General features: G+C 38.0%; 1 protein-coding gene across 8 annotated transcripts in view; it reads right to left on the reverse strand.

Moving 5' to 3' along the window:
- RBMS1 (RNA binding motif single stranded interacting protein 1) overlaps nucleotides 1-13,410 on the reverse strand; it is a 204,802-nt gene that overhangs the window by 36,005 nt on the left and 155,387 nt on the right. For all 8 annotated transcript variants that reach the window (XM_079131820.1, XM_079131814.1, XM_079131816.1 and 5 more), the window contains exons 3-4: nucleotides 6,002-6,060; nucleotides 1,303-1,394 (exon numbers count right to left, since the gene is read on the reverse strand). In XM_079131820.1, the coding sequence (XP_078987946.1) occupies nucleotides 1,303-1,394; nucleotides 6,002-6,060 (151 nt within the window). The remainder of the gene's footprint in view (nucleotides 1-1,302; nucleotides 1,395-6,001; nucleotides 6,061-13,410) is intronic.

Below are 13,410 nucleotides of genomic sequence, written 5' to 3' on the forward strand. Positions count from 1 at the left end.
TGACATTGACTAAACTGACACTTATGTCCCAGTCTTTATTGCCCAAAAGTAAGCTTGGGTTATTTGCTAATAGCTAGTACCTATAGTGCAATTATGAAGATATGCCTGTAGTTAAGTAAAATTTTTTCCCTGTCTTTAGATCTTCAATTGCTATAGGATCTATTTTCAAACTGAAATTGCCAACAGTTTCTATTATACAATTAAGTGTATAATAGAAGGTCTATTACAGAATACAAACATGCCATTTCATAGGTTATTCTCTTTTCTGAATCTTAGTTCTTAATAAAATGATCATGCCTATTTGAAAGTGGGAAGGGGCACAACTGGAGGTCTCCTCATCTCTGGAATCATGACTACATCCATCTGAGTGACCAGGATCATGCATGGTCAACTTTCCTGAGTGCATTAAATCTAAAGCATTGTGGCTTTTGAAAAAGAAATTTGCATCTTAAACTGTTAACTTCAATGAAGAGCCTAATGTGAAAAGAAAGAGATACTAACTGGCTGGTTAATTCACATTTTTAAATTATATTGTAGATTCTAGGTAAAAACTTGAAGAGGAACTGTCATAAGACAAAATTTTTCAAGGAAAACATTATGTTTTACAGTAATTAGTATCTATGTGTACTGTGCTAAGCTATTCATTAAGCATGAAACTTATGGTTTCCATTTTGTAATCCTTAGACATTCAGGCACTTCCTTACCCTCAGGAATTTTTTTTTTTTTAAACAAAGTTCCTCTGGAATGCTAGAAGTTCATCAGAAACAAGTGTTCAATAGAGTCCTTATAGAATTGCTGAAGAGTAGATTTACATCCCATAAGTAATCAATGTGTAAAAATGTCTCCATAGGAAAAAAAATGGCATCTATAGCTCACATTTGCATTAAAACTACAAGTTTATTTGAATAAAGCAATGTATGTGCCAACTGCATATTTCTCCAAAATGACATTCTATGTACCTTCTGAAGTACACCTGAAATGGTTTAATTCCTTGACATTTTTTTCCCTTTTTTAAGAGAATAGTACTAATCTTAGAGACTCACAAATACCTGATTACCTGAGAAAACCTGGTGTTATTTTCTGATTTACTTACAGGTTATGTAATTTACTATGTGAATTGTATGCATTTGCAAATCCTCCTTCCCATGTTAAATTGTGAGGATTATATAATGCTTGTCACAATACTACTGCTGAGGATGTGGAGGCACAGGGCAGGTGTTTCGCAGGACCCGTGGCTAGCAGGGACAGAGGGAGCATGGGATGGTGCTGGAAGAGGCTTCAGGAGCAAAGTGCTTGACTCACCTTGGCCATTTGAGCCTGAACCCCACTGGCCTTCAGGGCTGACACAGCTTTCTGAGCCGCCGCAGGACTGTCGAAGTCAACAAAACCATAACCTGAAATGCAAAACGCATTGTTTTTATAAGCTATTATTTTATGATTATGTGAAGAGTAAAAGAATGACTCCACTTTGTCTCCACACTGGCGACAGAAATGGAAAACGCCACGACAGGGTTCAGGTGTTCACAGCCGCAGAGCAATGACATCCTCAGTTCCTCCTCCTGGTGGTCAGTCCTGAGCTGGACAAGCCTCCCTTCACGGTGTGTGTGTATGCTGTGTGGAGGGGAGAACTGGCTTTGTTCCATTCAAGATCTTCTCAGGTGTCCTGTAGTTACTACGGAAACAACGATGGTTAGAAAAGGTGGGGAGGGGACAGGAAACAATTTCAGAGAAACAGTGTTTTTGGTACTGGGGATTAAACCCAAGGATGCTTTCCAACCGAGCTACATCTCCAGCCTCCCTACCCCGCTGCCTCTAAAGTTTGAGATAGGTTCTCACTAAGTTGCTCAGGGCCTTGCTAATTTGCTGAGGTTGGCCTTGAACTTGTAATCCTCCTGATTCAGCCTCCAGAGTTGCCGAGATTACATGTGTGTGCCACTCTGCCTGGCAAAAATTATGCTTATTCTATAGACTAAACCTTACTTTTCAAAATTAAAATAAGTACAATCCTTAGATACCCAAAATATAAGATAATCAGATTTTGGTAGCTGGTTAAAAGTATCATTTACCTAAAATACAGCTCACTGTATCCCTTCAAAAGAAAGAGGGAAAGAAAATACCTCTAGATACCCAGAATGGTCGCAACAGTTCATGCCTAAGGTCTAAAACCAAAATGCAATATAACAAAACAAAGAGAGGCTGTGGTCTAAAGCTTATCTGTCTATAGTTTCACATTTTTAACAAGCTGGTCATCTGTTTTCTCAGGCCACAACAAATCATAACAGGAAATTAGGAAAAGTAAGGTAGGTCTGCAAAGTAAGCACATGGATGAAGGCACCTAGGGGTGAGAAAGAACAACAAGCAATAAAAGAGAAAAACTGAATAAAGATTAGGACTTCCACAGCATAAGAGCAAGCAGCCCCATGAATTTCAACAGTTCCTGAGAGCACCGCTGTATTAAAATAGACAACTGCTGATTTTTTTCACTGTGATAACTCCGTTATTGAGGGAAGGTGAAGTTATATTTAGTATACTGTTTAAAAGAACAGGATTCCAAGAAAAGTACCAGAGTCTTTCCTGGAACTCAAATCAATTATTACAAAATTAATTTCAAAGTAAGTATATTTTGAAAAGGAAAAGCACCATGTGGAGGTTGTGTAGAAGGGGAGTCAGTCCTATCATTAATTTCCATGTATTATGAATAAATGATAATTTAGATAGCATGGTACTACAGTCCGAATAGACAAATACGCAGCAATATGGTCAAAGAGAATGCCTCAGAAACAGTTCAGATTTGTAGCATTGGTAACAAAAATATTGGCTGGTAATAAAATAAGTTGTAATGAAATAGACTATCGATTTCAGACAGATGTTTCAGGAAAGAGGAGTGTTAATGCAGCTTCTCTGTAGTACTTAGAATTGGATTGAAATCTTGCTTAATTTGATTTAGACAATAGAGAAATAGCCAGGTTGGGGAGAAAGAAGAGGGCTGATCCAGGTCAAAGAAGAGAAGGCCACTCAACTGCCAGGTTAGAAGTCAGGTGAAATGCACTCTGGGTGTTACTGAGAAATTTGCTGTTAATGCTAACATATTGTACTCTGTGGATGGATACATTCTAAACGAATATATGGCCACTACACTAAAATGACATTGCTTCTACTGATTGATGTTTAAAAATTTCCACCAATTTTGCTATTTTTTTTTTTTAATATATTTTGTTTTAGTTGTGGGTGGACACAATACCTTTATTTTTATGTGGTGCTGAAGATCGAACCCAGTGCCTCACACGCTAGATGAGTGCTCTACTGCTGAGCCACAACCCCAGCCCAATTTTGCTATTTTTAATAAATTACAATAAGCAGAAGAGCTCAATTTCTGCTCCTACCCTACTCCTTTTGTTCTGATTACTGTGTGTGTGTGTATATATCCCCACAAACACACACACACACACACACACACACACACACACACACACAGAGACATGATATATATAAAATATATCAGACCTCTTGGTCTGATTTGCCCTCACCCTTTCTGCTTCTGAGTGTGCATGTTTTGGTCCATGTGCAACCACATATGAAACACTCAATCAGCTACCTAATCAGTCCTTCAGGAGTTTGGCCCTGAACCACCACATATAACAGTGTTAGTAAATCTTCAAATATCTCTTGTTGGCCAAATTCTGACAGAAAATTAAACATAAAATAATTGAATCTCCAATAAGTAAGGCACACGTTATTCAGACTTAATATATTCCCAAGCTTAATTTTGTCCAAAGAGGCTCCAAAATATGGTTCATGACAAAATGTCCTATGACCTTCTAAGATCTTTTATTTCCACGTATACAATTCTCATATTTAATCTCTAAAAATTAATTTATTATACAAGCACCTTTCACTTATACGAATACCCCATAATCTCATACATTAATTTATCCATATTCACCTATCAATCTATCCTATATGTATCTACCTACCTATCATGTCAAATTGCCTTGGGTTGCATGTCATCTAACTTTATTATGAGCTAAGTTACATGTTATTTCTTATTTGTCTAAACATTATTACCTTTTTTCTCATTCTGGTTTCTAGGACTTTATTATAAACCTATTCTTACCTCCATAAGACATTTGCCGGTATCAAGTGCTGGGAGGTTTCCTCAAGGCACAGAGCCTTGAAGGGTCTTATTTTTCTGCCCACACAATGGCAGTGTCTCCCCAGGCCCCTGTGAGGGGTAGGACTCCAGGGTGCTTGTATCTGAAGTCAGTTCTGAATTATAACCTATGCTTCTTTGGAAGTCCCATAAGCTGATTCACTTATCTGTGGACCCTTTCTAACTGTTAAGGCTTGGCACTATAATAATATGTGAGATTGAGAATCAGTTAACCTCTACCCATACCCTTTCTAGATCATGATGAGCACTTGGTAAAATTTTGGCTTCCTCGGATAGGCTGCTATTGGAGTAGTGTGTACAGAGGTGGTTTACAGTTCAGGGCTGTGGTGGAGAATTCAACCAGAGGACTCTAGGTCCTGTCCCTCAGTTAACTAAGGCAGCTCTGCTTTGCAGCACACTGAGCTGCCTTGTAAGATTTCTTCTGGGGTCAGGAAGAAAAGGAGGGGAGGTAGGGTAAGGCCAAAACCACTTATCTCCTACAATATATCTCTTGGTTTGAGACTGTTATTTGAGATCACTTTCCTGTTTTATGCCTGCAAATCTACTTTTCTTTATAAAACCAAAAAAAATTTGTGTCTCTGTTCTCCCAAATCATTTATAAATGTAAAATAAGACAAATGGTGGCAACTAAGTGTATGCATTTCAGTCTACAAGTTAATTCTCTCTAGTTTAATTCATTTAAAATATTTATGGGGCACTGCTCTATATAAAACACAGTCTATTCACTGTCCCAAGGCAAAACTGCCTTAATGTGCCATGTTGATTAAACATGGGCTTAGATATTTGTCACAATAGCTCCTTTAAATCTAGGCACTTTGAAGAAGAGACAGCAATACAATGGACCACTTCAAGTCTAGATTAAAGGAAATGGCTGGCTTAGGAGGAGAGGCCCTACTATAGGGTTCATTTATGTTCTTCGCCTTTTTCAAATTGTACTAAGCCACTGCCCCGTCACCACTACTTGAAAAACTAGGGTCTAATTAATGAGGAGATTTGCCTTCTCTGCCTATTCCTGTCAACCTTATTTCAATTCATGGGGTCAGTAGTTAGATTCAAAGTCAGCTGACTCCATTCTTCCCTATTCCTAGAAATCACATGCCTATTGTTAAGATGCTGGATCATTAAAAGTCAGAAGTACAGAGCATCCGAGCTGCCTACCGCAGACGCCTCCTCTTCCAGCTCATGGAGCTGGATGAGCTCATCCTAATTACACGGAAAACTGAAGGTCAGTGCATCAAATTAATGCAGCAGCATATTTCAAAGGGGTGCATGACCTCCCCTCCCTATTACAATTTGGTCAGTGAAAATGGTTCTCTCCTCCCCGCTGCCAATATTGTCAACAGGCATTCAACAGAGAACAATTGGGAGTATTGAAACATGTAATTAAGTACTGCTTAAAACTACTCTATTCTAATTAATAGAGCCAATTTGCACAATATGTAATCTTTTCAGTTCTTTAGTACAGTCCAATGGTCTTCAGTAAGCAGCCCTAATCTCCTCAGGCTCAGGAAAGAAAAGCTATTTTCTAAACTCTACTCCCCTTTTAAAAGTAGGGGCTAAATGCCAACTAGTATTTTGCATGTTAACTCTACTGGTGCCAAATCTGGAATTCTGGCAAACTGCAAGTTGCTGTTGGGTTTCCAGCCAAAACTCAACCAGGGACAAAACAAACGTAAGCAGCATGCTGATGTCGTGCAAGACAGAAACTGGACAACACAGGAGATTTGATTTAGAATAAAATGGGGGTACTTTGGTAACCTAAGATCAGGTTCAAAATTCCACCATTTTCCAAAGCTATGATTTAGTCATTATTCAGCCAAAAAACCATACCTTTGCATTTGTTCGTTGTCTTATCCAAAATTGCCTTTGTGGAAACTATTTTCCCGTATCTAAAAGAGAAAGAAAAAAAGTTATAAAGAACTCTTATTAAAATCTAAATCTAAAGAACATGCATACTTTTCAAACACCTGAAAACTTTAAAGTACAAAATATTCTTTACTAAGCTGCAAGCAACGGAAATTCTAAATTCAACATTTAACTAACAACAGAGAATGGACAGTCTTCCCTTTTGAATCTCTGGGTTACAGTTTGATGTTTAACTTTGAAGAACTGGTACCTATCTGACAATCTTGGTGTAAAAACATGGGAAATGTACTGTGAAAGTATTTTCTTCTACCGACACTCTGTCTATAGTCAATGCAAGGCTGTAGAATTATTAAAGCTCTATAACCTCCATGGCTTTTATGAAATAATAATGGTGGAGAGCTGCTGCAACCTTCTGTTCCTTGTCGTTCCACAGCCAGTGCTGCACAGTCCCAGACTGTCACAGAGGGCAGGTGGGCCTGTGTGTATTTTTTTAAAAATGTTTTTAGTTGTAGATGGACACAATGCCTTCATTTTATTTATTTATATGTGGTGCTGAGACTCGATCCCAGTATACCTCCCACATGCCAGGCAAGTGCTCTACCACTGATCTGCAAACTTAGCACCTGCTGTGTGTATGTTTAACACACTTAATGATATAAAATAAGTCTTTTCATTTTTACTAAAAACTTCTGTCGTCATTTATAAATTGTTTATTAATGCTACTTCTAACTCTAATAATAATACAGTACACAATTATGTGTGCATGTACAATGTGTGTAAGAAATGGATCGAGAATATAAAACAATGTGCCAGGGATTATTATTCATTTAATGAGGGTGTGTATGAGAAGTACGTTCAAATTCCTTCATGTGCTATAGAAGTTGGGGGAGATGGAAAAAAATCAGAACACTAAAATTTAGTGTACTCCTACTAAAAATGAAGGGACAGTATAATTTAATATATGTATCCCCATCCATACCCTCTGAAAGGGCAAATTTTGAGGAAAAGCACCATTATCTATGCTTGTCTTCTAAAAATTGAGGGGGGGGACATTGAAAAATAATTCTTAAAAAATTTCTTAAAAATCAAAGTAAACTTTGGGAAACACAGAAGTTACTTCACGTATCTGAAATGCAAGTTTCCTCATTTATTATGTGGTAAATTCCAAAATTATACTTTCCTACAACTTTAAAAATCTCACATTTGGTTTCCAATACTTTTCTCATGATTGATTTTGAGGACTAAAAAGAATTTTAAAAGTTGTAGGAAATGGAAATATCTGTGTAACTTAATTAAATCACCTTGAATACTGTAAACTTCTATTTTACACATTGAAATCAGCTGAAATGTATTTGTCTGGAAGAAACAAATGGCTCGAGCCACCTCTCTCCTCTAGTTAATTTTCCTTATTTTCATTTTGTGTAATCATGTAGTCAGATGATTACTAACTAGGCATGAAAGTAAAGATAATTTAAGGTTCAAATGTCAATTACAACCAAGAGACATAATGCTGCACCAACACCTTCGATTCCCTGTAGAGATTCTGAGTATACATAACAACATTAACACAGATCACTAAGCTTACTCAAAATAATTTACCAAATCCACAAATGATGAGACTAAGTGATTTAAAGATGACCATCTAGCAACCATCTACCTACCTAGGTTATAAGCTTGATAGTTACCAGCACTCTCATTTGCACAAGTCTACAATGAAAGCATTTTTAGATTGCATCCCTGCACATGCTTTTCCAAAAGCAGGGGGAAGCGCTGATATGACTCCAATTTAGAAGAGGGAATTGAAAGTCACAGAGACTCAGAGACTATGCCTGAGGTCGCGCAGTTCAGAGCCTTTTGTCAACCTAATAGAAAAGGACATTCAGAAGATGACAAGGTTGGCCTTGTACCCTCTGGTTCTGCTTTCAACATTTAATGATGGGAAAGATGGGGACAGACATGAGGTGTGGGAGTAGGAAGAGAAAAAAGACCCTGTAGCACTGATATGAAATCCACGTTACACACTCTTCTGCTTCTGGCTCTCTGTGACCTCTCCTATATGTGACATTAGTCCTTATGTCCACGTCTATGCCAAGTGCACCTTTCTCTTTGGGCCTGGTACCCAGGTGTGCACCTCATCCCACCTGTTCCCGGGATTCTGTGCTCATTCAGGTTCCTCTCCTTTCTTAACTGAATACTTTCACCAATTTAATATCTGTTCCTCAACACTTCCTTTCCTTAGAATATTTATCTAGTGCTATAATTGTAAGTAATGAATCCCTTCTGGTGATGCCCATTTCTCCTTCCTACTTGTTTTTCTTTTTAGTCTCACCAAAACTTTGGTTTTTGTCTATACCTCTTTTAAATATCTTAATGTTTCATTGATGCTTAGATATCTAGTTAAATATCATTTCATGCCCATCATTTCCTAAATCCTATCCTCACTAGCATCCCAAACACATCTTTCCCTGTCTCCTCTCTGTATCTCTTTTCACCCAATAGCATAGTTACTCTCCCAATCTCCCACCAAGCTCATGGTCTTTCACACAACATCAACTCAGTCATTTCTCAATTCATTCAGTCAATAATTCTTCTGACTTTTGTCTTTGATGTCTTTCCAAACTTAACTCCTTCCTTATGTCATGTCTAGATTTTTGCAAAGAGCACTGAATAGTTTCTCCCTGCCTTTGGCCTCTAGTCCTCCAAGAGGACCTATGTGCTGCATTAAATTGCCTCAAACACCACTTTAAACACTTCCCTCCCATCTTTCTATTACCCTGTTGCACCCATGCTTGATTTTGAAGGACCTGTTCAAACACTACCTTTTCCATGAGACCATCCCTAATTTCCTCAATCATGTGGCTGTTTTATAAGAACCCAGAAAGGGGTTATGTTTACTGAGTTTCTACTTATGTTCATGGCACTGTGCCAGGTACCCTGCATGCATGATGTCACTTAACTTCACAATCTTATGAGGTAGGTGTTATTATTCCCATTTTTGCAAATGGGTAAATAAAAACTCATAGAATTTTTGAGTTTAAGATCTTACCTCAAGTCCCAAACCTCAAAAATGAACAGCACCTAAGTTCTCACTGCAATTTATCTATGAAATTTCTTTGAGGAACACTGTTTCCTTGTTGCTCTTAGTAGGAGAGGAGATAGGAAAAGATGGTCTCTTAGACTACTACGTATTGAAATAGATGCACTTTTGAAGCTCAAGCAATTTTTTTTTATCATAAGAAATGAAATGTGGCTCATGATTAAATGAAGGTTAAGGAAACAGAAGAGAAGAGATATTTCTGAAATTTATCAGTTTTACTTTCCTTGTGGTTTTCATCATGATTTGTGGGTTAAGAATGAGAGCATGATTTCATGGAAAGTTAGAAAATAGTATCCTCTCTATCACTGCTGGCTTCCTTGAATAAGAGGAGCAGGAAGTTGCTTATTTGGAGTTACCTGGGGGTGTTGAAAGGCTTCCTGCTCAAAAAATATCTTTTTTGAGCTGTCCCCTCAGTCATACTTCTCACAGGACAAGAGGCTCCTTTTAAAATACAGACCTCCAGAGCTGAAAGATGTAACACTAAATTATGTAACACTAAATTACTCAGGCTCTGGTTAGCTCAGTAGATGACTGAGTCACCTCACTGTGGGAACAGAGTATAGAACAGAGGTTCTGATGGCAGAAGGAAAGGGCTAGGAAAGATCCAGATCCAGACTGTGGAGAAGAGCCATCAATCAAATGGCATCTTAAGGAACAGGATGAGGGGTGCCAGGCTGCAGAGTAGTCTAGTCTCTCTCTCTCTAGCATCTCTCTCTGCTAGTTTTACTTGCAGTAAGACTTTACAATGGGAACAGCATTATAGAGAATTAACATTTAGTCTTATTCTATTGTCAATCATCAATGCCCACAAGATTAACAGGCATCTGGGCACAAATTCATAAAGTAGCCAGATTTGCATTCCCCTCGTTCCTATCTGCAGCTTAATTTGCTTAAGAAAACCATTATTAACAAACAGGGACATACAAAATACTGGGGCAAAAAGGTCTCCTGACCTGCAGAATTCACACTAAGGACACTAAGGCGGTGCAACCCCAAGAAGGCAAGTGGTAGACTTTCATGGAAATAAATGTGTCTATAAAGATTCTTTGAGTTTTATCCAGCTTCAAAGTAACAAGGCTCAGATCAGCCCTTGCTACCCAGATTACAATATTCTTTGCTAAGAGTAGATAATCCACTCCAGAGGAAGCTCTGGCAGTAAAAGGATAAAGAGTAATTAAGAGACATGATTGCAGAATAATTAGAATTTCAAAGGGAGAGGATAACAAGTAAAAACTCACACTTAGAACTACTGGTCCAAGTGAACATGGCTGATAAAACCTTGTACTCAGAAAATACTAATTTTTTTTTTTTTAACACAGCTTTTCTCATTTCTCTCCCCTTTCCATTTAATCTCCTCTTTCATCTGCTATAATAGAAAATCAAATCTATTTTAGAGTTTGTATCTATTAAATGAAACTAAATTTTCTCCTCTGCCCCCTTTACTTAGTTCCTCCTAAATTCTACTTTTCTTGTTAATCTATTTTAATTGCAAAAGTAACACATGCTGTTGTCATTAAAAGACACAAAAAAGAAGATTAAAAAACTAAATCACCTGAAGTCAGGTATGAATGTTGATGTATGTCCTTAGAGATTTTATCTAGTGTGTAAGTACAAACGTGTGAGCCCATGTTCTCTCCCTACTTCTCTCCCTCCCTCTTCCAGCTAAGGAATTGGCAGCTTTTGAATGTTCCCAGTTAAGAACCAAGGCTCTGAAAAGCAGAGTCCACTCCAACCTCCACCAACAGATGGCGATAATGGTTGATAAGTTATTTTAATTTTAACACTGCTTATTTCCTTTGTAAAATTAATTTAAGGCACATTTACAGGATTTGTATTACATTTGGAATATTTTATGAACATTATTAAACCTGAAAAAACAATGTCTTAAAAACAACAGTAAGAAAAAGTGTATAATTATAAACAAAAAAAGGACGCTTCCACGTTTGGGAAAGGGCCAGATATTGCTCCTGCATAGAGGGTGGTGATTTTTGTTTGTTTTAATAGAAGTGCTCCTGAAGGACAAAGAGGGACTCATGCATCCAATGAGGCTGTGCCAGTGCAAATGATGATAATCAGTAAGGGGAGACAAGGGAAAAATTGGGGGGTGGGGTCGAGGGCAGGACATCAGAAAGCTGACAAACTAGTGAGTTAATTCAGAGAGATAATCAAAGTGATGCTACCTTATACTTCAACAATTATTTTTATATGCCAGGGTTGTTCTAAGTGATTTAGGTTCATATTTTACTTTTTTGAGAAGGTGAAGCATTACTCCCACTTTGTAGATGTAACACTTAGGGAAAGAGTGAACCTACTCAAGGTTACATAGCTAATAAGTAGCAAAGATGCAAGGCAGGAAGTTTGCTTTGGAGTTTAAAGGCCACGCATGTTGACAGTTGCAGAAACTTTGGTCACCAACTACAGATTCAAAGCAATTCCACTTTGAATATGCACACCTCCAAACAAGGAAAGGGCACACTGTCACAGCTAATGTCACTAAGATAGATGCTGATGACATTCAGAAAGGGGTTATCTGCCTCAAGACTTTCGGGATACATGACCCTGGTCTATCTTGGAACAGTTGTCCAAAATAAGTATCAGGGAGGAGCGGGGTGTGACTGGCTTTAAAGCTTAAAAGGCATAACTCAGGGATCTGTTCTGTGGGAATGAATTTGGGGACTACAAGTCAAACCTTCTCATCACTTTGGAGTCATTAGGGAAAAAGAAAAAAATATACATATACAACCAGACCCTCACACTCATAGCCACATACCCACATCTGATTCTATACTACATGCAGTTTTTAGCTCACCTTTTCTGCTAGTTTATTTTTTCACTGGCCTGTCAGAAAAGGGGATTTTCTAAAAATTGCTTTAGCTCTTTTAACAGTGGCTGGACAGAGGAAGGAAAACAAAGTATAAATTACATCCCTTTAGCTGACAGAAAACTTTGTTGGAGACAAACTTTCTGCCTCCTCACTACCTTGAACAAGTCATCTTCCTATATATCCTTCATTTACTTTGTAGAGGAAGTAGTAAGCATTTCAAGATGAGACTTAAGGCATAGGAAAATTTCAGATAATGTAATCCATTTTGAATTGATTTTGTAAGACTGTATCTTTTTTGCCCTGACAATTTACATAGTTTCTGTAAGACTGCTCTAAGACAAAAAATATTAAGGGCATAGAAAGATATTCCATTCTTCCTCCCATTCATTGTTGTGGCTAAACTCTTAAGATTCCCACCCCTTCCTCTGTGCTGTATGGGTACGCCTTGTGAATAAATGATCTTAGTGCATGCAGAGCAGGAAGCTATGTTTTAGGCAGTGGAATTACAGCCAGAGTATCAGGGAGGTGAATACTTGCCAGCAAAAGCTACTACAGACCTAAAGTCAGAAACAACTGAAAGCCTGGTGCTGAAGGTGAGCGGAAGGTGAGTGTAGCAAGAAAGGAGAGATCCAATCATGGAATCAACTCACTGATATTTGCAGCATTCCTATGGTGTGTCCTTCACCACACAAAATCTATCAAAAATGTGTAAGATGTCATATCTGCCATCAAGGAGAAAAACCTTTGTAGAATGTAAGGAATTTTTAGTATTAAAAACCATCTTAGTACTGAAATAAAAATATGAGACCTTGTATGATGAGTGATATACAAAGGGGGCCATAAACATAGAAGGAAAGCCCATTTGAGCAAGAAAGACTGGCAACCAGAAATCGAGGTTGGCTATGGAGGGGAACAATGAACAAAAGAATCTGTCTTCTGCAAATCTATGTGGGAGTAACAGAAGTCAGATCTGAAAAGGTCCTAGAGGGTTCAGAGTTCCAGGAAAAAAAGAGGAAACAGAATGCAGTGGGAGATTTTTACAACTGCAGAATAAAATAATGAAAGCAAAATTTCAGTAAGATGAATGAAAATCTTATGCCTGGGATTAGCAAAGAGAGGAGTCACATTTTATTCTTTTTTTGCTGTTTGTATGCAAGCAATAACATACATGTTCAAGAAGTTAAAATGGAGGGATGAGAAGATCTGGGAAAGGATGAAAAGGTTCTAAAGGGCAGAGGAGATTGAAGACACAGGTTTCTCTTAAGAAGACTTAAATGTTCAACTTGATATCTAAGAAAAATAATCCACAGTATCTATGCTATGGACAGTCAGCAGCTTGCTCTGTGAATTCAGAAGATGGAGAAATGGTGCCAAGTTTGCTTTTTCTGAGCTGTCCTACAAGGACGGTGATTTCAGCTCCAGGGACAGACCCAGAGCCTGCAGACTGGAGAT

This window comes from Sciurus vulgaris, assembly GCF_902686455.1.
Source record: "Sciurus vulgaris genome assembly, chromosome: 3".
Taxonomy (NCBI): Eukaryota; Metazoa; Chordata; class Mammalia; order Rodentia; family Sciuridae; genus Sciurus; species Sciurus vulgaris.